This window comes from Oncorhynchus gorbuscha, linkage group LG16, assembly GCF_021184085.1.
Source record: "Oncorhynchus gorbuscha isolate QuinsamMale2020 ecotype Even-year linkage group LG16, OgorEven_v1.0, whole genome shotgun sequence".
Classification (NCBI taxonomy): Eukaryota; Metazoa; Chordata; class Actinopteri; order Salmoniformes; family Salmonidae; genus Oncorhynchus; species Oncorhynchus gorbuscha.
This window is the reverse complement of record NC_060188.1, coordinates 16,660,211-16,684,641: the sequence shown is the minus strand read 5'-3', so window position 1 is coordinate 16,684,641 and position 24,431 is coordinate 16,660,211. Positions and strand designations below refer to the sequence as shown.

The following is a 24,431-nucleotide window of genomic DNA, read 5'->3' as shown; positions in this document are numbered from 1 at the left end:
CCCTTCCACCCATATGACATTTTGAGCCAAACCAAACCAAGTGTGTGCTCTAGGATTAGTTAAATCAGTAATTATTATATCTCTGGGGTGAACCCGACCTGACATGAACTGGTGCGAGTAGAACTGATGATAATGCTCACATTTGCGCTTGTCTCTGCTCCAGTGCACTAATGTTCCTCATCTCCACCCCGACAAGAAAAAGGCCCCAGTAGAGAGCGTAGCACTCTGGCCTGGTCACTCCAACTCTTATTGATTGAATCAATGTGCAGAACCCACTGACCCATGCAGTGCTGCGTAGTGCAAAACCATGTTTCCCTTCGTAGTGTGTGCTTGGACAGAAAACAACAGAAATATTTATATTATTTTATCTACAATAAAACCGTTCGTAAAAATCGACAATGGTCCTGTATCTTCTTCAACTGCTTGTAGTTCCATCAGCTAGTATTTTTCATTCACCCATAAAGCTTCAGAATAAGGACACATTAGGTGCTGATGGCTCCAACATCTTGTGAAGGAGGAGGGAGTACAACCTTAACACAGCCAGAAGGGGTCATATGTACCTGGCCATGCTGCTGCTCCAGTTTCAACTGTTCTGCCTTATTATTATTCGACCATGCTGGTCATTTATGAACATTTGAACATCTTGGCCATGTTCTGTTATAATCTCCACCCGGCACAGCCAGAAGAGGACTGGCCACCCCACATAGCCTGGTTCCTCTCTAGGTTTCTTCCTAGGTTTTGGCCTTTCTAGGGAGTTTTTCCTAGCCACCGTGCTTCTACACCTGCATTGCTTGCTGTTTGGGGTTTTAGGCTGGGTTTCTGTACAGCACTTTGAGATATCAGCTGATGTACGAAGGGCTATATAAATACAATTTGATTTGATTTGATTTGATATGTAGCAGACGAGACCATCCCCCTCCTTGCAGCGTGCTCCAGATCTGAAAGGGAGTGTCAAGCCGGTGTGTTTGTGTCAGGAAGAAGGTGGTCCAAGAAGCATGTTGGTTGGAGCTGCAGCAGCAGCAGGGTAGGAGACAGGCGAGATATATAAGAAGGTAACCTCAGCTGGCCAGGTTCCTGAACCTCCATGCTGCTTTAACACAACCTCACTAGCACCTAACCCCTTCCACCCCATCCATTAAACACAGAGGTAAAGGGGAGGTTTTCACTGGTGAGAGGGAGAAGAGTAACCTAATATCATTGGTGGAGGTCTTACAATGCTGCATTTTCCAACGTTGTGCTTCTCCATAGAGAACCTACACCCATGACTCGAACAGTATATCCTGAGGGGGGAAGGCCTACATGTCAGACCTGTGTCTCATCCTCCACAGAATGATTACCCCGGGGCTAGATAGCGGACGTAGAGCTGGTTGCCTGCCACTTCCTCACGGGACAGAAGAATGTGCTTCTCTTCACGTGTGTCACACTCATTAAGTCAGACAGCGGAGCACACAAGGTACTCCTCAGCAGTGGGCCCCTCCCTACTAAACACACCGCTCAAAACACACTATCATACACACACTGTCATACACACACACTCTTAGCTGAGACCAGCCAGCTGCAAGAACATCCATGGCTTTGACCCTGAATGAAGCATGGAGAGGAAAGGGAGGGATCTCTAAACAACAGGACACAGAGATAGATACTGAATGTATCTGTAGAAAAAAAGAGGGGGGATTTTCCAAAGGCTGATATAATGTCTTTGGCACTTTGTATATACAGTAGACAGAGTAAGAAAGGGAGCGAGAAGTCAGAGCTGTGGGGAGGACAAACTCTCAGAGTAGATTCTCAGCCTGAGATGAGCCTGGCGATTCCTTCATGAACCTGGGCCTGTACTGGCCCGTACTCCACCATCTCCCCGTCCACAGTGATCGCTCCCTCGGGGGACAGAGGCTCCAGGCGAAAGGCCTTCACCCTCTCATACACAAGGTGTGGGCAGCCAATAGCCAGGTGCCCTCCCTTCTCCATGGTCATGAAGAGTGTGAGCAGAGCTAGCCTGGAGATGCCTGCACGCACATACAACAGGTGGATGAAGCCGTCGTCTGCTGCGGCCCCAGGGGCGGCAAACAGGTCCTCAGCCAAGTGGGACTGGAACATGGCCAATACCAGTACAAAGTCTTCCTCATTCACTACTGTCCAATGATCAGGCACCGGCTGCTCCAGGTCTGCTAGGAGCGAGTCAGGAGGCCCCTTCTGGTTGACTGGTTGGGGCTCGGTCCCCATGGTTGTGATGGCAATGTTGGAGGAGTTGTGGGCGGTGTTGTGGTTGGAGTTTATGCTGTGGTTGGAGTTTGTGATGTGGTTGTGGCAAGAGTTCTGATTGGGGGAGCTGTTGGGCCCACAGGGTAGAGAGGAGCAGAGGGAGGAGTTCTGGGGTGTGAAGAGAGGAGCAGGCAGGTATGCCAGCCTACCCTGATATACCTTGAGGGAGGCCAGGCGCATCAGCGTACCAACCAGGAATCGCATGGGGCCAACGAGGCGGTACTTCTCGCTCTCGATGTCGACGTCGGCCACGAAGCCCCAGGCCAGGGAGAGGAAGGAGAAGATGCGCTGGCTGGAGGCCAGGTGGACAGAGACCAGGTCGAGCCGAGTCACCAGGCCTTTACACAGCAGGAAGCCACAGCTCAGCAGCAGCTCCTTACCCCAGGCTGGGGGAGACCTGCAGGGAGTAGCAGTCAGCTCACAGTAGACTGAGGCAGTTAGGTATCAGTCTGTGGTTCAATTGAGCCGGAGCTACTCCTTCACTTAAAAGTAACGACCCTAACCCTAACTCTTGAATGGTAATACATTGTACTTACAGCAGCAACCCTAACCCTCGCCATAACCCTAACCCTAGGTGCATGTCCACTAGCCGGTTAAACCCTAATCCCATTGTTTTAAAGTAACTGTCCAGTGAAAATCTCACATTTAATTTAATTCATATTCTGCTAACTCCTACCCAAATAATGTTGTTGACTCGTCCTATACTCGTTTCACTGGCCAAAGTATAACTGGGAGAAAAACTCAAACTGACCATTTCAAAAATGCTTGCTATCTCCTCATAGAGTATGATGTCATACTCCTGAGGAGGATGAGCTGGCCAATCAGCAGTCTAGAGGAGGATGAGCTGGCCAATCAGCAGTTTACTCACATTGATATTTTTAATGACCGGTACACTGTACACCCACACCGTTCCGTTGTTGGGGTATGCCCACACCATTCTGTTGTTGGGGTATGCCCACACCATTCCGTTGTTGGGGTATGCCCACACCATTCTGTTGTTGGGGTATGCCCACGCCATTCTGTTGTTGGGGTATGCCCACACCATTCCATTGTTGGGGTATGCCCACACCATTCTGTTGTTAGGGTATGCCCACACCATTCCATTGTTGGGGTATGCCCACACCATTCCAACACAGAACAGCTGCTTTTTAACATTCTTAATTACAATTATTTTGGAAGGAACACTATTTAACTCATATAGTAATTAATTATAGGTCATATTTCATAGAGATCTGGAAACACTGGACAGTTACAGTACTTGAAACATAACCATCTGCACTGTCTGACTGTAAGATAATGGGGTTAGGGTTGAACTGGGGTGTGGACATGAAGCTAGGGTAAGGGTTATGGCTAGGATAATGGTTGTGGCTAGGGTTAGCTTGGTTTGAGTTGAACTGGGGTGTTAGGGTTAGGGTTGTTTATAGGCTGCAAAGCTTTATTCAATTGTGATAGGTATCTGATGTTATACAACTCGCTGTGTATTTTGTTGTTGTTTTTCTGTTGATGTTGTAAATGTAGGGGGCTCATATTTCACAAACAGCAGTATTAAAGGGGGTCCAGACACTACCTCAGTAGTAGTCCACTGAATTTCCAGTTGCTCTAGAACCCATTACATCACTCCATTAAAAGTAGCTATCAGCTACCCTCAAATAATGACTCTTCTTGGATTTTATGAAGTGTGAAGCTGAAGCAGACACTATCTCTCTCCTTTGTCTCTGGAGAAATGTGCCTACTCTGCCCAGTCAGCTAATGTGATAATTACATCCATAGAAAAGGGATAAATCACCTTCTTTGTCGCATTCCATTCTACTGTACTCTATGCATTTAAATGTCTCATTAGTGGACTTACTTAGTGTAGTGGTGGACAGAGGCTGCCAGGGCATTGCCCGAGCCCCCTGGTAAGATGCCCAGTGGGGTCTGGATGGCCTCCTCCCAGTCCTCTCTCTCCAGAAGACCATTCAACACCTGACCGGACAGTCAAACACACACAAGCATCAGGCCATGACCCCCAACTGAGAGTTGTACCCCACAAACCCCACTGCTTATTCAAACAGTCTTAAGGAAACTTTAGACAAGTTAGCTATACTGGAAATGTGTTCATGCAGTGTCTATACTTGGCGCACCTCGAACAGCAGCCCGTCCCCTGACAGGATGACCAGAGCGTCCCACTGTGACAGATCAGTCTCTCTCACCAGGTCCCTCGCATGGTTCTGGTGCTCTATGGGGGACAGAGAGAAACGCCATGAGAGAGAGGGACAGGGAGGAGGGAGGAAAGAGAGAAGGAATAAGGTCCGAGAGATGGCCTCCCTTCACCAGAAGCCCCCAGGGAGGGATCAGTGGGATGGGAGAGAAAAGGGATTCAATTTCCCTCTATCAGTCCATACATATCACATTAGACCGTGCAGTGGCTATTCAACTGGCCGATGACAGCCTTCAAAGCAGCCAGGCCGTAGTGCAAACATCTGCCACTGCTGTGATAGTTGATGTGACGACTGGGGCCGACTCTGTTTGTTTAGTGGAGTTTTATTGGAGATGTCCTTGAGACAGTCGTGCTGCAGGGGGTCTTATTGGATCCCCCCTAAGCACACTGTCTAGCACCATTCTGCCAGCTGAGACTTGTGTTCTGCAGCAAATATCAGCTCTGCTAAAGGCAGTACTGTGTTTGTTTGTTATTGCAATTGTGTGTGTCTATGCCTGCGTCTCTGTGGGTGTGTTGAGGCATTGTCATCACAAGGGCATTACTTTTCTGCTTGAGTTACCGTATGTGTTGAGGTTTGAAAAATGACCAGACACTCCATTACTACATCCACCCCCCCTCTTCTCCTCCTCTCCTAGCATAACATATACCTGTCCTCTAGCCCTCCATCACCCACTGAGTTTCCTTTAAGTCCATGCTGTTTGGTATGTATGGGGAGACTGAGAGCGGAGTGATGTGGTCCTGTGCTGTCAGGCAAAAGCAGAGGGAGGCTGCTGCGGCTGACTCAGCACTCTATGCTGCTGGTTGGAGGCTGAGGCTGCACTTCCCAGCCCTCTCCTTATTCACGGGGTCACTGCCACACACAAACACACATAGACAGGGGATACCTCACTATCTCTTGACTTTCTGGATTTTATGTAATCCTCTCTTCTGATGAGCTATAGCTTGGTAGCTACTCTCTGTTAATGTGATATGAACCAAGGTCCCTTTTGGGTTAGGATGATACATATCACATTAGATGCCCAATATAACATTTTTCTGCTCTCAATTTCTGAATACATACCTACTTGAACAGTGAACTGTTTTCCACATGAGCTCCCTCAGTTTCTGAGGGAGACACACATGCAGGTGCACACAAGCACATGAACACACACCACAGAAAACCCCAGATTTACTCCCTCGCTGAAAGACGATCCTCTCAGAGTGCCTTAGTCCTCTGGCATAGACTAGTAGATGACATGATAGTTCTGCAGGGCTCCATTCTCTAAATGGAGGCAGGCAGGGCAGCGAGGTGGCGCCGGTTAATTCACTCAGACAGGCTAGCTACAGTACCCAGGCAGGGCAGCGAGGTGGCGCCGGTTAATCCACTCAGACAGGCTAGCTACAGTACCCAGGCAGGGCAGCGAGGTGGTGCCGGTTAATCCACTCAGACAGGCTAGCTACAGTACCCAGGCAGGGCAGCGAGGTGGCGCCGGTTAATCCACTCAGACAGGCTAGCTACAGTACCCAGGCAGGGCAGCGAGGTGGCGCCGGTTAATCCACTCAGACAGGCTAGCTACAGTACCCAGGCAGGGCAGCGAGGTGGCGCCGGTTAATCCACTCAGACAGGCTAGCTACAGTACCCAGGCAGGGCAGCGAGGTGGCGCCGGTTAATCCACTCAGACAGGCTAGCTACAGTACCCAGGCAGGGCAGCGAGGTGGCGCCGGTTAATCCACTCAGACAGGCTAGCTACAGTACCCAGGCAGGGCAGCGAGGTGGCGCCGGTTAATCCACTCAGACAGGCTAGCTACAGTACCCAGGCAGGGCAGCGAGGTGGCGCCGGTTAATCCACTCAGACAGGCAAGCTATAGTACCCAGGCAGTGGAGGGAAACAGTGCTAGCAGTGCTATTCTCCCAGCCCCAGCTCCCAGCAGTCCCAGGTCAGCATCGTCACGCCGACCATCGGTAATTAGACTGTATTTTTTCATCACCACCCAGATGCTAACCTGGGGCCTGGGTCCCCTGGGACTGAACTCACACTCTTTCTCCTCTCTCTCTGTTCTCTCCTTTTTCAGTTGTTTCAAAGATTAAGAAGGCATTGAACAACTCATAGGTGTCTTGGTGATGGTTTGTAACGCTGGCAGAGATAGCTTCTTGTCAGCTATACTGGGTGATGGTGAAGTATAGGTGGTGGAGTTAATGTGTAGCTGAAGTGATTTCTGAAGTCTTTCTGGCTCCTTGGATTGTTCCTGCTGCTCAAAGATACCTGACTTTTATTCAGTGAAAGGTTATGCAGAGTTCAGTGACTTTGAACTCACTGCTACTGTTAGTGAAAAGCAGTTGAGAGTATATAATACTGGGAGCAGAGGATCCGACAAGGCAGTGCAGAGTCAAACACTGTGTCTGTGTGTGTGTGTGTGTGTGTGTGTGTACGCACGCAATCAGGACAGTGAGATAATAGGGCTCAAGCAGGTAGGTGTGTAACTGAGTGTTGACCAGTGAGTGTTGACCAGTGTGTGTAGTTGACTGACCAGTGATGACCAGTGTGTGTAGGGGACTGAGTGTTGACCAGTGTGTGTAGTTGACTGACCAGTGATGACCAGTGTGTGTATGGGACTGACCAGTGATGACCAGTGTGTGTATGGGACTGACCAGTGATGACCAGTGTGTAGGGGACTGACCAGTGATGACCAATGTGTGTATGGGACTGACCAGTGATGACCAGTGTGTGTATGGGACTGACCAGTGATGACCAATGTGTAGGGGACTGACCAGTGATGACCAGTGTGTGTATGGGACTGACCAGTGATGACCAATGTGTAGGGGACTGACCAGTGATGACCAGTGTGTGTATGGGACTGACCAGTGATGACCAGTGTGTGTATGGGACTGACCAGTGATGACCAATGTGTAGGGGACTGACCAGTGATGACCAGTGTGTGTATGGGACTGACCAGTGATGACCAGTGTGTAGGGGACTGACCAGTGATGACCAGTGTGTGTATGGGACTGACCAGTGATGACCAGTGTGTGTATGGGACTGACCAGTGATGACCAGTGTGTATGGGACTGACCAGTGATGACCAATGTGTAGGGGACTGACCAGTGATGACCAGTGTGTGTATGGGACTGACCAGTGATGACCAGTGTGTGTATGGGACTGACCAGTGATGACCAATGTGTAGGGGACTGACCAGTGATGACCAGTGTGTGTATGGGACTGACCAGTGATGACCAGTGTGTAGGGGACTGACCAGTGATGACCAATGTGTAGGGGACTGACCAGTGATGACCAGTGTGTAGGGGACTGACCAGTGATGACCAGTGTGTAGGGGACTGACCAGTGATGACCAGTGTGTAGGGGACTGACCAGTAATGACCAGTGTGTAGGGGACTGACCAGTGATGACCAGTGTGTGTAGGGGACTGACCAGTGATGACCAGTGTGTGTAGGGGACTGACCAGTGATGACCAGTGTGTAGGGGACTGACCAGTGATGACCAGGACTGACCAGTGATGACCAGTGTGTGTAGGGGACTGACCAGTGATGACCAGTGTGTGTAGGGGACTGACCAGTGATGACCAGTGTGTAGGGGACTGACCAGTGATGACCAGTGTGTAGGGGACTGACCAGTGATGACCAGTGTGTGTAGGGGACTGACCAGTGATGACCAGTGTGTGTAGGGGACTGACCAGTGATGACCAGTGTGTAGGGGACTGACCAGTGATGACCAGTGTGTAGGGGACTGACCAGTGATGACCAATGTGTAAGGGACTGACCAGTGATGACCAATGTGTAGGGGACTGACCAGTGATGACCAGTGTGTGTAGGGGACTGACCAGTGATGACCAGTGTGTAGGGGACTGACCAGTGATGACCAGTGTGTAGGGGACTGACCAGTGATGACCAGTGTGTAGGGGACTGACCAGTGATGACCAGTGTGTGTAGGGGACTGACCAGTGATGACCAGTGTGTAGGGGACTGACCAGTGATGACCAGTGTGTAGGGGACTGACCAGTGATGACCAGTGTGTAGGGGACTGACCAGTGATGACCAGTGTGTAGGGGACTGACCAGTGATGACCAGTGTGTGTAGGGGACTGACCAGTGATGACCAATGTGTAAGGGACTGAAGCCTCGGTGAGCATGGGCTCGATTTGCCCGGAGAAAAGCTGGAGAGCCTGGCCCCGCCCACTCTGGGGGTTCACCAGAACCATGACCCTGCAGGGCCGCCGTACCTCATAGTACTTCACATCTGAGAGAGAGAGAGAGAGAGAGAGAAAGAGAGAGAGATTAGAAAAAGAGAGCAATGGAGTGAAAGATGTAGATAAACAGAAGAGGGAAAAATGAATAGTTTGTGAGTTGGTATTCTCAAGTTGTCATGGGAATAATTGCTCCACTTAATTTTCTAGTATCAAGGAAACATCAATCATGCAGCTCTCCATTGTCTTCCAAAATGTTTTTCTGACATCAATCTCAGACATGTCAAAGAGGTTATGAAATGAGTCTCTACCCTCTCGATCCCTTGGCAGAAAACCATTGTTCAAAAAGATAGCATTAAACAGTGATGCCAAGGGCAGTGACACCATTCACTCACAGATGGTGCTTAACGTTATTGTTTTTGTGATCCACTTATTTTTCCCCAGAAATGTAAGTCTAACAAAACACATGCCACCTCAACTCATTCGCCTAATGTTGTAGTTGAAGATATGCTTCGGAACTTTTAAACCTCCCGCTTTGGGCTGGATGTGTCAATCTGCAATTTTACCTAAATTAGCCACAAATCCCTAGTTTTAAAGCGACAGTTTTTCTGTGCTGCGCCATTTTTCCTACATTTTCCCACACGTGAGCCAGACACCTAGCAATTTGAGTTTCAGCCAATGAGCTTCAGCCCCCTGCAATATGAGTGAAAGCTAGCAAGATGCACACAGAGCAGAGTAAGAGAGAAAGCAATGACGTGGTGCACATATCTGCACATATGTGAGGTAGTACACCATTTTCAGGGACCACTTTTGGCTCATGAGTGCTACTTTCAGAACTACTGGCTAAAACGTATACACAAGTACCGGAGAATTTCTTTAAGTAATGCTACTCTGTTATGATCTGTGTGGTTATCTTTAGAATTATTACCAGACACCAACGGAATAATTAAAAGCTGGCAGAACTTGTTCAGATGTTGCAGAGCGCCATGAGAGATCATTTCAGAGACAGTTGTTTTTAACTCAGGATGAACTCCTAGCCTCTGATACTGTAGTTACTGTAGATGCCCTTGTCTTTCTGCACACTGTCTTCTAAATCATAAGAGAGATTTAGGGCTGTCCCCAACAAAAACAAATCTTAGTCGAGAGTCGTCTGTTCTTTCGACCAATAGATTGTTCCAAATGTAAAAACATGTATTTTTCCATTTATAGACACACCCTATGTTTGAATAAAAACAACTATATGCAGGCTACTTAGCTTGTCTGATGCTTTAAGCACTGCGATTAAAAATGAAGACACACAAATTACTAAAGAGGAAGCCAGAGATCAATAAGCCTAACCTGTTCCTGACCCGACCCTCCTCTTTTCGCTGCTGCTGGGCTTCGCAGATTCTGCCATTATGCTCCTGAAGTTGCCAGTAATAGAATACACCAGCGGTTGGCAGCCTTTTCCATTTGGAGTGCCAAGTTATCATACCATTTCTCCTGATCTGCGTGCCAGTTATGATTTTCATAGGCACATATTCGTGGAAAAGTAATTTATATTGAAGTCCTCGTGTCTCAAAATCAATGTCATGTGGTTAATCACAATTCTATCTAAATGAAAATTAATCAAATAAAAAAATAACTTCTATTGCCATTGCCAATATGTAAAAATATCCTGGGCTCTAAGAGTTTCCCAAACAGACACAGCTGTAGGCTATTTGCACAAGGGATAAGAAGTAATCAGGCAGGCCTATTTTATGACGTTTCAACCGGATCAGGGCATGAGATTTTTTCACCCTTTCATGCTGAGTGGTTATCAAAAGGGAGCAAATTTCTCAATTAGGCTACATTAAGGAACTATTGTGATTCTCAATGGATGTAAAAACAGAGTGTTTATTTGCTGTTTGAGGCGAAGAAAAGATGACTTTGAGAAGCTCCACAGTGATTGTGAGTTAAGACAATCAGAAATAGTATCAGATCCCCAAATGGGCACATTTATAGGTCTACATTTGTGTGCAGGCCAGGTAGCCTAGGCCTACCTCTATGTGTAATCAGGTGCATGTTCTTACTCAAGATTGACAGGAGTGCTTCAAACAAAAGACAGTGAATAAATTGACAACTCGGAAATGGAATGAAATAAACCAAAACTTAGGATGTGCATTCTGCCAACAACGTTTCCACTCCTACAATGACAACGGTAAGACTGTAATAATAATATAGTTTTTAGCACCTGGTATTCCCAGGCGATCTCCCGTCCCAGTACTAACCAGGCCCGACAGTCACAAGCATATTTTTTTTACCCCGTTTACTCCCCAAATTAGGTCCCTTGGCTCAGCTCTGCAACTCCTCAATTGGCTCGGGAGAGGCGAAGGTCCTCCGAAACATTACCCGCCAGGCCTACCTACTTCTTATCACACTGCTCACTTAACCCGGATGTCAGCTGCACCAATGTGTCAGAGGAAACCAGAGCACGAGCCAAGGGAAGCCGCACCGGTCACCCTCCCATACCCTCCCATACCAATTGTGAGCAGTCCTATGGGGCTCCCGGTCACGGCCGGTTGTGACACAGCCTGGGATCGAACCCCGGGCTGTAGTGATGCCTCAGTACTGCGGTGCAGTACTTTTTGACCGCTGTGCCACCCAGGACCTGTAATTATGATAAGATATTGAATCTATTAACATAAATTACCATAAACAAACAAACATTCCAAATTAGAAATTATGGTAATTAATACTGTGGTCTGCCAGCCCTGAGGCCTCAAAATGGATTAGTCCACATAATTTATTTTTAATATATTTGCCACTGCTCGACTAAAACAATCTTGGTCAAGCAACAGCCTATCGACCAAACAATCGACCAATCGACTAATTGGGGTCATCCTTACATAGATTACACTTGTTTGTGGTTATGAGTAGTACTTCACTCAAATGAACCCTGTCAGACATTATCAATACCGGATCAAGGTTGGCAGTTGAGCATTATCCTCTGAACCCTGCATGTGCCACATGCGGAAGCAACTTCTCACCAGTGAGTGTGAGTCCGGTTCTGCTGGGCATTGGGACCGGTCCCATGGGCCTAATTGGTCCCCTGGGAGCAGTGAAACAGCCATCGCGCTGCTCTGTGAATTCCATCCTGTAGCCTCATGCCAACAGGACTGGCACCAGTACACCCTTACCCTGCTGTGCCACTGTCCCTCCACACAAGGCCCCTCTGTCTGGTTCATGCCCAGTGCCGTCTGAGCGGAAATGGCCTCCCCTGTCCCTGCCCAGAAATCCAATTACCAGCCGGCTGACCTGGAGTGGCACCTCCTACTCATTTGGCTCATGTGCAGGGACAGCAGAGGTCCCGAAATATCTCAAAGTGAAGTGTGAAACCATCAGAAAGAGCAGTATTAAGACAGTATCAAAACACAGTCTTGCTAACTCTTCCCCATTCATACAAAGGGTTGACATGGTATTTTTTTCTTCACACTACACAATGTGGCTTTTATACACAAAAGGCTATGACTACATGTCTTTCAGACACAATGGTGGATGCTGCCGTTTGGTACATAACTTTTAAGGTCAAATGAGCTCTATAAAATGCTCTCAATACAATGAGCCAAATAAAGGCGTCGATAAAACAGTTCAGGGATGACAGAACAATCGCTGCCTCCTCAGGGGTCAAAGTCAATGCTGTAGTCCTTGTGCCTCAAATACAGAGGCGGTTTAACATCCTCCCCTGACAGCTTGTGAGTAGGAATTCAGCACCACCTTTACCACCACAGAACATGAGATATTTCCATGTAAGCAATATCATGCTCTCCTCTATTCTGTTGTGTTTCCTGTCTCCTGACTACTTCAGTCTCCTGTAGCAGTACATTAATGGTTGCTTGGGGCTAAAACTAAAGGCGCAATCTAGACGTCGGTCTACTCATTAACTTGGTAACGTTACTTTCAAACATAGGGCCTCCCATTGTTCAAAAGCCTTCAGCTCCCAGGAGCCTCTGAGTATATGTCGAGGAAGCATTTCCATGGTTTCTGGGTCAATAAGAGGTGGGCTCTAACATATGTGCTCACAGGTGATCTAATCAGTCAAAGACCGGTTATCATTATTAGGTCTATCTATGGTAAAATTGGGTATAGAAAACATATCGAGTTGACATTAAAAGAAGTGTACGTTTGTGCACCTATGGACAGCAACTAGAAATACTGTATAGCTCTGTATTTCACTTATCACAGGAAAAAAAACTCCTTCACATGGATACAGCACGAAAGCAAAGCTATCCGAATTGATGTTGGTTATCAGAGCTTGATAGTTACAAAGGTTTCAGTAGCAGTCATACAGGGTTCATTATAGCATTGTTTACACCTTGCGCTAACATGTGATCTGATCAATATGATCCAATAACGATGTGATCAAGGTTTGTCGTGTCTACACATTGTATTAAAATGTGTCTCTTATTTTTTTATTTTTTTTATTTCACCTTTATTTAACCAGGTAGGCAAGTTGAGAACAAGTTCTCATTTACAATTGCGACCTGGCCAAGATAAAGCAAAGCAGTTCGACAGATGCAACGACACAGAGTTACACATGGAGTAAAACAAACATACAGTCAATAATACAGTATAAACAAGTCTATATACAATGTGAGCAAATGAGGTGAGAAGGGAGGTAAAGGCAAAAAAGACCATGGTGGCAAAGTAAATACAATATAGCAAGTAAAACACTGGAATGGTAGTTTTGCAATGGAAGAATGTGCAAAGTAGAAATAAAAATAATGGGGTGCAAAGGAGCAAAATAAATAAATAAATGAAATACAGTTGGGAAAGAGGTAGTTGATTGGGCCTAATTATAGGTGGGCTATGTACAGGTGCAGTAATCTGTGAGCTGCTCTGACAGTTGGTGCTTAAAGCTAGTGAGGGAGATAAGTGTTTCCAGTTTCAGAGATTTTTGTAGTTCGTTCCAGTCATTGGTAGCAGAGAACTGGAAGGAGAGGTGGCCAAAGAAAGAATTGGTTTTGGGGGTGACTAGAGAGATATACCTGCTGGAGCGTGTGCTACATGTAGGAGATGCTATGGTGACCAGCGAGCTGAGATAAGGGGTGACTTTACCTAGCAGGGTCTTGTAGATGACATGGAGCCAGTGGGTTTGGCGACGAGTATGAAGCGAGGGCCAGCCAACGAGAGCGTACAGGTCGCAATGGTGGGTAGTATATGGGGCTTTGGAGACAAAACGGATTGCACTGTGACAGACTGCATCCAATTTGTTGAGTAGGGTATTGGAGGCTATTTTGTAAATGACATCGCCAAAGTCGAGGATTGGTAGGATGGTCAGTTTTACAAGGGTATGTTTGGCAGCATGAGTGAAGGATGCTTTGTTGCGAAATAGGAAGCCAATTCTAGATTTAACTTTGGATTAGAGATGTTTGATATGGGTCTGGAAGGAGAGTTTACAGTCTAACCAGACACCTAAGTATTTGTAGTTGTCCACGTATTCTAAGTCAGAGCCGTCCAGAGTAGTGATGTTGTACAGGCGGGTAGGTGCAGGTAGCGATCGGTTGAAGAGCATGCATTTAGTTTTACTTGTATTTAAGAGCAATTGGAGGCCACGGAATGAGAGTTGTATGGCATTGAAGCTTGCCTGGAGGGTTGTTAACACAGTGTTCAAAGAAGGGCCAGAAGTATACAGAATGGTGTCGTCTGCGTAGAGGTGGATCATTTACATTTACATTTAAGTCATTTAGCAGACGCTCTTATCCAGAGCGACTTACAAATTGATCAGAGACTCACCAGCAGCAAGAGCGACCTCATTGATGTATACAGAGAAGAGAGTCGGTCCAAGAATTGAACCCTGTGGCACCCCCATAGAGACTGCCAGAGGTCCGGACAGCAGACCCTCCGATTTGACACACTGAACTATCAGAGAAGTAGTTGGTGAACCAGGCGAGGCAATCATTTGAGAAACCAAGGCTGTCGAGTCTGCCGATGAGGATGTGGTGATTGACAGAGTCGAAAGCTTTGGCCAGATCAATGAATACGGCTGCACGGTAATGTTTCTTATCGATGGCGGTTAAGATATTGTTTAGGACCTTGAGCGTGGCTGACGTGCACCCATGACCAGCTCTGAAACCAGATTGCATAGCAGAGAAGGTATGGTGAGATTCGAAATGGTCGGTAATCTGTTTGTTGACTTGGCTTTCGAAGACCTTAGAAAGGCATGGTAGGATAGATATAGGTCTGTAGCAGTTTGGGTCAAGAGTGTCCCCTCCTTTGAAGAGGGGGATGTCCGCAGCTGCTTTCCAATCTTTGGGAATCTCAGACGACAGGAAAGAGAGGTTGAACAGGCTAGTAATAGGGGTGGCAACAATTCCGGCAGATAATTTTAGAAAGAAAGGGTCCAGATTGTCTATCCCGGCTGATTTGTAGGGGTCCAGATTTTGCAGCTCTTTCAGAACATCAGCTGAACTGATTTGGGAGAAGGAGAAATGGGGAAGGCTTGGGCGAGTTGCTGTTGGGGGTGCAGTACTGTTGACCGGGGTAGGAGTAGCCGGGTGAAAAGCATGGCCAGCTGTAGAAAAATGCTTATTGAAATTCTCAATTATGGTGGATTTATCAGTGGTGACAGTGTTTCCTATCTTCAGCGCAGTGGGCAGCTGGGAGGAGGTGTTCTTATTCTCCATGGACTTTACAGTGTCCCAGAACTTTTTTGAGTTAGTGTTGCATGAAGCAAATTTCTGCTTGAAAAAGCTAGCCTTGGCTTTTCTAACTGCCTGTGGATAGTGGTTTTTAGCTTCCCTGAACAGCTGCATATCACGGGGGCTGTTCGATGCTAATGCAGAACGCCATAGGATGTTTTTGTGTTGGTTAAGGGCAGTCAGGTCTGAGGAGAACCAAGGGCTATATCTGTTCCTGGTTCTAAATTTCTTGAATGGGGCATGTTTATTTAAGATGGTTAGGAAGGCATTTAAAAAAATATCCAGGCATCCTCTACTGACGGGATGAGATCAATATCCTTCCAGGATACCCCGGCCAGGTCAATTAGAAAGGCCTGCTCGCTGAAGTGTTTCAGGGAGCGTTTTACAGGGATGAGTGGAGGTCGTTTGACCGCTGACCCATTACGGATGCAGGCAATGAGGCAGTGATCGCTGAGATCTTGGTTGAAGACAGCAGAGGTGTATTTAGAGGGGAAGTTGGTTAGGATGATATCTATGAGGGTGCCCGTGTTTAAGGCTTTGGGGAGGTACCTGGTAGGTTCATTGATAATTTGTGTGAGATTGAGGGCATCAAGTTTAGATTGTAGGATGGCTGGGGTGTTAAGCATGTTCCAGTTTAGGTCGCCTAACAGCACGAGCTCTGAAGATAGATGGGGGGCAATCAGTTCACATATGGTGTCCAGAGCACAGCTGGGGGCAGAGGGTGGTCTATAGCAGGTGGCAACGGTGAGAGACGTGTTTTTAGAGAGGTGGATTTTTAAAAGTAGAAGTTCAAATTGTTTGGGTACAGACCTGGATAGTAGGACAGAACTCTGCAGGCTATCTAATAATAATAATAATAATAATAATATATGCCATTTAGCAGACGCTTTTATCCAAAGCGACTTACAGTCATGTGTGCATACATTCTACGTATGGGGGCTATCTTTGCAGTAGATTGCAACACCGCCCCCTTTGGCAGTTCTATCTTGTCTGAAAATGTTGTAGTTTGGAATTAAAATTTCAGAATTTTTGGTGGTCTTCCTAAGCCAGGATTCAGACACAGCTAGAACATCCGGGTTGGCAGAGTGTGCTAAAGCAGTGAATAGAACAAACTTAGGGAGGAGGCTTCTAATGTTAACATGCATGAAACCAAGGCTATTACGGTTACAGAAGTCGTCAAAAGAGAGCGCCTGGGGAATAGGAGTGGAGCTAGGCACTGCAGGGCCTGGATTCACCTCTACATCGCCAGAGGAACATAGGAGGAGTAGAATAAGGGTGCGGCTAAAAGCAATAAGAATTGGTCGTCTAGAACGTCTGGAACAGAGAGTAAAAGGAGGTTTCTGGGGGCGATAAAATAGCATCAAGGTATAATGTACAGACAAAGGTATGGTAGGATGTGAATACAGGAGGTAAACCTAGGTATTGAGTGATGAAGAGAGAGATATTGTCTCTAGAAACATCATTGAAACCAGGAGATGACATTGCATGTGTGGGTGGTGGAACTAATAGGTTGGATAAGTTATAGTGAGCAGGACTAGAAGTTCTACAGTGAAATAAGCCAATAAACACTAACCAGAACAGCAATGGACAAGACATATTGACATTAAGGAGAGGCATGCTTAGCCGAGTGATCAAAAGGGTCCAGTGAGTGGAGAGGTTGGTTGGGGGTCACGGCAATTTAGACAGCTAGCCAGGCCATCGGTAGCAAGTTAGCATAGGATGGAGGTCTGTTATTAGCCACCTCTTGCGTTCTGTTAGTAGATTAGTGGGGTTCCGTGTGGTAGAGGGGATTAATCCAAATCACACAACAACAGCAAAAATAAAAACAATAGATATAGTTATAGAGGCCCAAGAGGAAAACATAATAATAATAAAAAATAAATAAATTGTCCGATTGTCTATTCAGATAGCAGCCGGTAAGACAGCTAACGGTTAGCAGGCCGCAGATAGGCGTTCAGGTAACGTCGCGACGGAGGAGCCAGCCGGATAACTCCTTCGGGTAGATAACGTCGGCAGTCCAGTTGTGAAGGCCCGGTGGGGCTACGCGTAGGCAGTAAAACGGGTCCGGATAGGTGACTGCAGCCCAGGAGTGATTGATGGAACTCAGGAGTGATTGACGGAGCTGGCTAGCTCCGGAATAATTGATGTTTGCTCCGGAATCGACGAAAGCCGATAGTCACACGGATAGCAGCTAGCTAGCTGTGAGATCCAGGTATGAATGTCCAGAGAGCAGTTGAAATCCAGGGACATGGAGAGAAAAATTGGTCCGGTATGTTCCGTTCCGAGCCGCGATGCGCCGTACAAAACTGGCGATAGATTTTCGAGCTAAAGGATAGCTGATGACCACAAACCGTGGTTAGCTGAATACTAACGATTTGCCAGTAAAGAAGCTAACTAGCTTCTGAACTAGCTTCTGGATTACCTTCTGGGCTAGCTCCTGGCTAGCTTCTGGCTAGTTTCTGGATAGCTTCTTGGAGTTTCTGGCTAGCTTCTTGGAGGATTACAGATTTGAGGTAAATAATACTTTTTTATAAATATAAATTGGTGAGGTGGGTTGCAGGAGAGTGTTTTGAAGATGAGTTGATGGAAAATAAAAATAAAATGTATGTGAAAAAAGTTGTAAATATATATATATACGGGACACGACAAGACGAGGACAAAAGACGTCTGAACTGCTATGCCATCTTGGTTCATTATCCATTCACTGTGTCCGCATTGTGACCAGATTAGCTGGTGCCTCCCTGTAAGCAAATTATTTGACAGATATTCTTTCAAAATAACACAAATGTATTTATTTTAAGACAATTACTGATGCCGTAAATCAATGGTGGTGTCTGTCATTGATGTTTGAGGCTGGTATAATGATAATTTAAATAGTTTGACCATTCCAGGTATGTTTACACTTGGCTGATATCCAGACACAATCTGTGTCTGACTACCTCAGGAAGATCTGATTACAATCAAATCACAATGTCTCTTTTCATCGTCTACACCGGTCTAAAAATGTGGGCACAATCAGAATGTTGACAAGATCAGGACAAAAGGCGCATGCTAGAACTAGGTATGAACAGGGCTTCTGTTGCAGGCGGTGATCTTCACCAGTCAAGTTGGTTACAGAAACAGTGTGGACCCTAAATGAGGAGTTAAGTCATATTTTGTAACATGCTGCCCAGAGTCATTTCTGTGGAAACAACCTTTTAGGTCCTGTGTTCGTGTGTGTGTGTGTGTGTGTGTGTGTGTGTGTGTGTGTGTGTGTGTGTGTGTGTGTGTGTGTGTGTGTGTGTGTGTGTGTGTGTGTGTGTGTGTGTGTGTGTGTGTGTGTGTGTGTGTGTGTGTGTGTGTGTGTGTGTGTGTGTGTGTGTGTATGCGGTTAAGTGCCTGTGGGCAGATGTGACCCTGACTCATGCTGAAGGGCTGTCTGACAAGCAAGCTAGTGTGTGTGTTTCTCTGAGGAAATGCATAAACAGAGAGGTGAGGTGGCTGAGTCTGAGTACTAACAAGTACTGAGGCTGGGATCAAATGAATGGAACTGATTAGCTGATCAACTTTGCTGTGTATATTCAATCTATTACTAAAGCAATAAATATAGCATTACTAAACACATGAATTTAGAACATAATATCTCTCATTATGTCCACACATTATTGCATTATTGCTATGACACATCACTATAAGTGAAAACTAGCCAGAACACTGAGGAAAACAAAAGACAATGCTGGTAGAAATGGCTTTAAGTGAAAGCTTGCTGTCTCAGGTGTCCCCAAGGTGTAACACTACCTCCATGACTCAGACATAGCTGGCATATCTGCAAACAAGCTTGAGTGAGTCCAAGATTAGGGTTGGGGGTTAGACACCCAGCCCACAGAGGTAGAGCCAGGGGCCCTGACAGCCTGTCACAGGCAGGCCTGTCTGAGGGAGCAGAGCAGGAGATGAGGGCTCCGGGGGACCAGCCTGGCTAGGGTGAGAGGCCACTGATGTAGCAGGGGCACCGTTCAGCTCTTGTCTCCATCACTGAGAGACACTGGGGCGTCAGCAGAGCATTGGGCCGTAGGGCGATATCACAGTGACAGATACATACCCTCTCCGTGGAACACACACAGAGAGACAACATTTTGATGTTTTAAAGCTTATTTCCTGCTATTTTACACATTTTGCCATGGCTTTTGTTGTGTTCTTATGCTATCTGAGTGACTCAAACATTATAACAAAATCAATGGGGCCATGACATTTTTTTACATTTTAGATTCTCCCTGAGTTTTTATTTTGGTGATTGTTAGTTCTCAAAGATGATCTTATTTAAAAAATATATAGATCTTTTCTATCTGGTTTTAGTCGTATAAGTTCACACTGAAAACATTTTACCTTCCTGAAAGTCAAGACAGACTGAATTTCCTTACAAAAATGCAGACATTCATTTTATGGTACCTCTAAGCATTGCAAATAGCAGGATATTACCTTCCATGGCCTTTGATGTGCAAAGGTACATCACATTGTTTGAGGATTTCATTATTTACACCTCATTCAGTCGGTTATGACCTGGCTGTGACAGGAACTGAATGGTAGACAGCAGATACGTAAACACACACTGTGCAGTTCTTACACAGTCAACCTGTGACTGAACCACAAAAACAACAGCTGGAAAAGGAATATCTAGCATCTACAGTCTCAACAAATTGATGTGGTATTACGCACTGAAAGTGTCTGATAGCTTTCCCTAAACATTAACCTTATAGGAAAAAAATTAATTACCTTCTTAATCCAACCTATCCAGCTGCATCACCAGATAAAATGAAATGAATTAACATAAATATCCCTTCAGGGATTAGTCGGTCTCTCAGACGTTCATACAACCTCTGACGTTCATACGCCCCCTGTCCCTCATACATTAAGGTCACTAATTAGTAAAGAACTCCCCTCACCTAGTTGTCTAGGGCTTAATTGAAAGGCAAAACAAAAACCTGCAGACACTAGGCCCTCCATGGAATGAGTTTGACACCCCTGCTCCAGAACAAAAATTAATGTGGCGTATTTTGTTGCATCTATTAGCTTCCCATTACTCATTTAAAATACATAATATATTCTGTTGAATACTGTATTATTGTCTGGCCTGAATCTTGAATGCTAAAAAAAAACATATCAATTAATGATATCATTCCATTATGCAGTAGTCACTGTACTACAGATGGAGAAGCCTTCTTGTACTAGAGCAGGAATCCTGAGTCATGCCACAGTTCATCAATTGTTAGCATTACAATGGCTTATCATCAGTGGCTATCGATAGACACTTCATTAATATGTGTGAATTGACATTTTAAAAATGTTCAGCAGGCCAGAGAGAATGCTACCAGTTACCTCTCAGGTCAGGTTACCATCTGTCTTCTTGGCAAAGCTCTGAAACTCCAACTCCTGCTGGGTCCAGGCCTAAGGTGCAACTCACACAAAGACCCTTGTCTCAGTTGCCTTGGACACCTAAAGGGCAATTCACGGGGCGACCTCATTCCTTATTCCACCAACACCTGACTCCATTTCTGGCAACCAACATTCCAAATCCGTCACTGCCAAATCAAATATCTGTTTCCTCTAGAACTATGCCACTGAGGGGTCTAGAGAGTGCCCCTAAGCATGGGCCCCTAAGCAGATAATAGGCAGGCACCCCTGTTTTATGGACAATTATCTTCACTCTGTGTAATGGGAAATATTTAAGATGAAAAAAAGTTGCTATTCAGTTAAGATAATTAACACAATGCTTAGCATATGTATATGTTTTCCCGTTCTGTAATACATGATTTCCAGTGCTCTATGTATGATACTCATTTGTGTAGGGGTTGATGGTCACTAGACCTGTCAATGAATGTTATGGATTGTTCTCATAACGTTCGATAGTGATTGATGCCAGAGCTACTGAGGAAACAAGGACTAGGGACACAAGGACATTATGAACACTGTGTGATTCTGTAGCAGCTGGCAAAGTCACTGTCTTTTATTATGACTTCATACAAGGCTCTCGGGCTGATGTTTAGAGAATATTTGGTACTGTTTGATTAATATATAAGTGCCTTCTCAGAGAAGGACCGTTAGACGTTTTTTATGTTTCTATGTTGGAGGGTGTCTCCTTCTTGCAACTTAAACCGATTAGATTTATGATCGACTATATCCTCGACAGCTCTCCTTTTTGTTCAGGTGGAAATTCCCTTACATTCTGCCTATTTAGGCCCATGGCACATGCACTCCTATCTTATTTGTGTGACTGGTCTTGTCTATCAGCGTATCAGTCTTTTGTTTCTTGTCATGTTCTATGTTTTTGTGTGGAGCCCAGGAAGAATAGCTGCTGCTTCGCAAGAGCTAATGGGGATTCGAATAAACTAATAAAACCAATCTAATAATGCAATTTAACGAAGCACACATTAATGTGAGACATTTCATCTTGTAGCAATAACTTGGATAAACTCAATTCAAGATAATGTGAGATATTTTGACAGAATGTCATATGCATAGTATTTTGCATATGGCTCTCCCTGTGGCAGCTTCATCCACACCAAATGATCTCCTCAGTGAGTGATAACTGGGTAACTAGCATCAGCAGCACTCTGTTTCATGTTCAGAACTGATTCCGTAGGGTCAGTCGGGTCTCTGCACATGGACCTAAGTCTATGACATAGACTGAAGATTTCCAAAGCAGGCATTTGAATACGGTTGTGTTGTAATAAGGGTTTTCCTGATCCAAGACAACCGGCATAAGCACCATTAGATGAAAAACTATGAGTTCAATCACTTGAGTACTTGGGTTCAGCTATGTTGCTTTTGCGATGACTAAATTACCCCTGACAAATTATACAGAAATTTCACAGTTGCAAATCTATGCAAATGATTTCACTCTTGAGAAAGGTAACTGGCAGTCATCCTCCCACAGCAGGTAAAGCTGGTTCTTGGTTGTGAGAGATTAAAGACATTCCATTTCCAGGACATTCCATTTCCTTCTCCAAGCTTACCCAGTCAGTTGGCACTTAAGCCTATCATATTCTATAGAAACCGAGTAAGCAGGTTGTGAATTACTGGACCTTAGGTGCAGTATGGGATAAAGGGGATGGAAAGTTACCCTTCTCTGGGCAAAGTATACAATTCCCCCGAAATAAATGAGGAAACATATAGACCCACAGTATATCGCAATGATGACAGACTTTTCAGGTTATTCATATAAATAGCCTAGAGTTTGATGCCATTTGGCAAAATTAAATTAGAACCTACGCCCTCATCAAACATAACTATACCAGAAAGAAACAACTGTTTTATTTAAACTATGCAGCCTTGCTTCTCACCATGTCGTCGGGGTATCTGGCGGATAGAAGCCTCTCTGATGGCACGCGCCCATCTCTCTGCCTCTTGAAGATTAGTGAGAGGGTCCTGGACCAGTGCGACCCGAAAGCACTGCTCTACTTTCTGCCGGGCCATGCCTGTGCTTATCCATCGCCTCTTGAACGGGTAGAAATAGGCTGTAAAGAACGCCCCAACGTCCGCTTCGTCCTCCACTTTATAAGCCCGGCAGCCAAGACAGTCAGCTAAATGGAAAACCACCTCATCCTGTTCAAGTGACGATGATATATTTTGTATAGTGAGAGCACTCTCAGTCAAGCTCACAGAATATCTGACCTTTGAATTGAGCGAGTCCGTGAATTCTCCATAAAGCCCTTCCACGACACCATTGCGCTGACGGGATGGGTCCGTTTCGGCCATGTCGTTATCCATCCCGTGGACGATGTGATCCGCAGATCGGCGTGCGGTTGATGAGGATGACTGCGGCTGGCTGGCTGCCCCTGCCTGTTTGACTGCTGTTGGACCCGGAGTCAACCAGCTGTTTTCCTTGTTGAAAGGTCTCTCCCTAGTGACTAAAAGGGGAATCACACACTGAGAAATTAAAGTTGGACAAGGTGCCCCATGTCAGGTATCCACCTCTTCTCATGGAATATTATACATGTTTAGCATCTTGAGCAAATATTAGCAAAGCGGTAAATAACCAATTTTGCTGCAGGTTAATTGTTACATTGTTGATCAGTTAGGCCTATTTACCGCTTTGCTATTTACCTCGTGGTAAAGGCCCTATTTTACCAGTAGCAAATAATATGATCTATTGATGTTAGAATATTATTAGGAAAGACGAGAGATTGCAATGCTTTAGATTGATTACTCTCTTATAGCCTCACCAAATGCAATGAGGTATTTTCAAACCAAGGCACTCATTTGTCTATTTGAAGGCTATATGATCAGAATATCCCATGTTGTTCAATCATTTAGGTCTAGACTACCGGTATATATAGTTCCATTATTATTTCACAAAGTCGGATATATGCCTGCTATGTCCTGGAGTTTATGCCCCCCAGTGTGCTAAACGTGCATAAATGTGCACCAATAGACACTGGCTTGCAACAGAGGGCAAAGAAAGAAGAAAAATATGAAAATGAAATCACAAATATGTATTAATAGGTGCATTCAGTGAGACAAATTGCAACCACTGATTAAAACATTAAGTCACCCAACCCAACGGCTGACTGAGTAGCCTTCCTGATATGTGCTCCACTTGAGGTCTGCCCCTGGAAACTCAAACCCCACTCCCTACTGGTCCAAGAATGGTCACATGGGGGGTAGGACGTTTAAAATGTATAAATACCTACCCTAAGCACAATTTCAGTCTTTCGAACGTATGTAGTGTAGAGAATATGTGGCGGGCTGAATTATTATTTTTTTTTGGGGGGGGGGGAACTATCTGCACCAACTCATAGCAAAATGCTTAAAAGACACTACGAACTCCAGTGTCAACCAGCCACCATGAGTGTAAATTGTAAGTAACCACTGTTAGCCATGTGCAAAAGGAGGTAGTTTGCTAACTGCTAGCCACATGGCTAGCTAACTTTCTGACAAAGTCTAGGCCTGGCCTGTTTAAATAACATTCAGAACCCTGGTGTTTCTGTAGATCAGGTTCGAACATACGTTACCTGATTTTCCTTATCACTTAACGGGTTTTAGTTAGTTTTTTTGTTGTTTTTGTAATCACTGGTGCAGGTCGCCTGAGGTGCGGGAACGTGGTCTGCGTCAACCTTTGCAGCGCGGAAACATTGTTTCCACTGTAGATTGTATGTGGTT

General features: G+C 45.6%; 1 protein-coding gene across 1 annotated transcript; it reads right to left on the bottom strand.

Moving 5' to 3' along the window:
• Positions 1–776: 776 nt before the first annotated feature.
• LOC124000436 (sphingosine kinase 1-like) lies at positions 777–23,119 on the bottom strand. The gene is made up of 5 exons (XM_046306787.1): positions 22,613–23,119; positions 8,541–8,690; positions 4,383–4,477; positions 4,109–4,224; positions 777–2,656 (listed from the first exon to the last, which is right to left on the bottom strand). The coding sequence occupies exons 1-5, from the start codon at positions 23,037–23,039 to the stop codon at positions 1,786–1,788; spliced, it is 1,659 nt and encodes a 552-aa protein (XP_046162743.1). The 5' UTR covers positions 23,040–23,119; the 3' UTR covers positions 777–1,785.
• Positions 23,120–24,431: the final 1,312 nt, after the last annotated feature.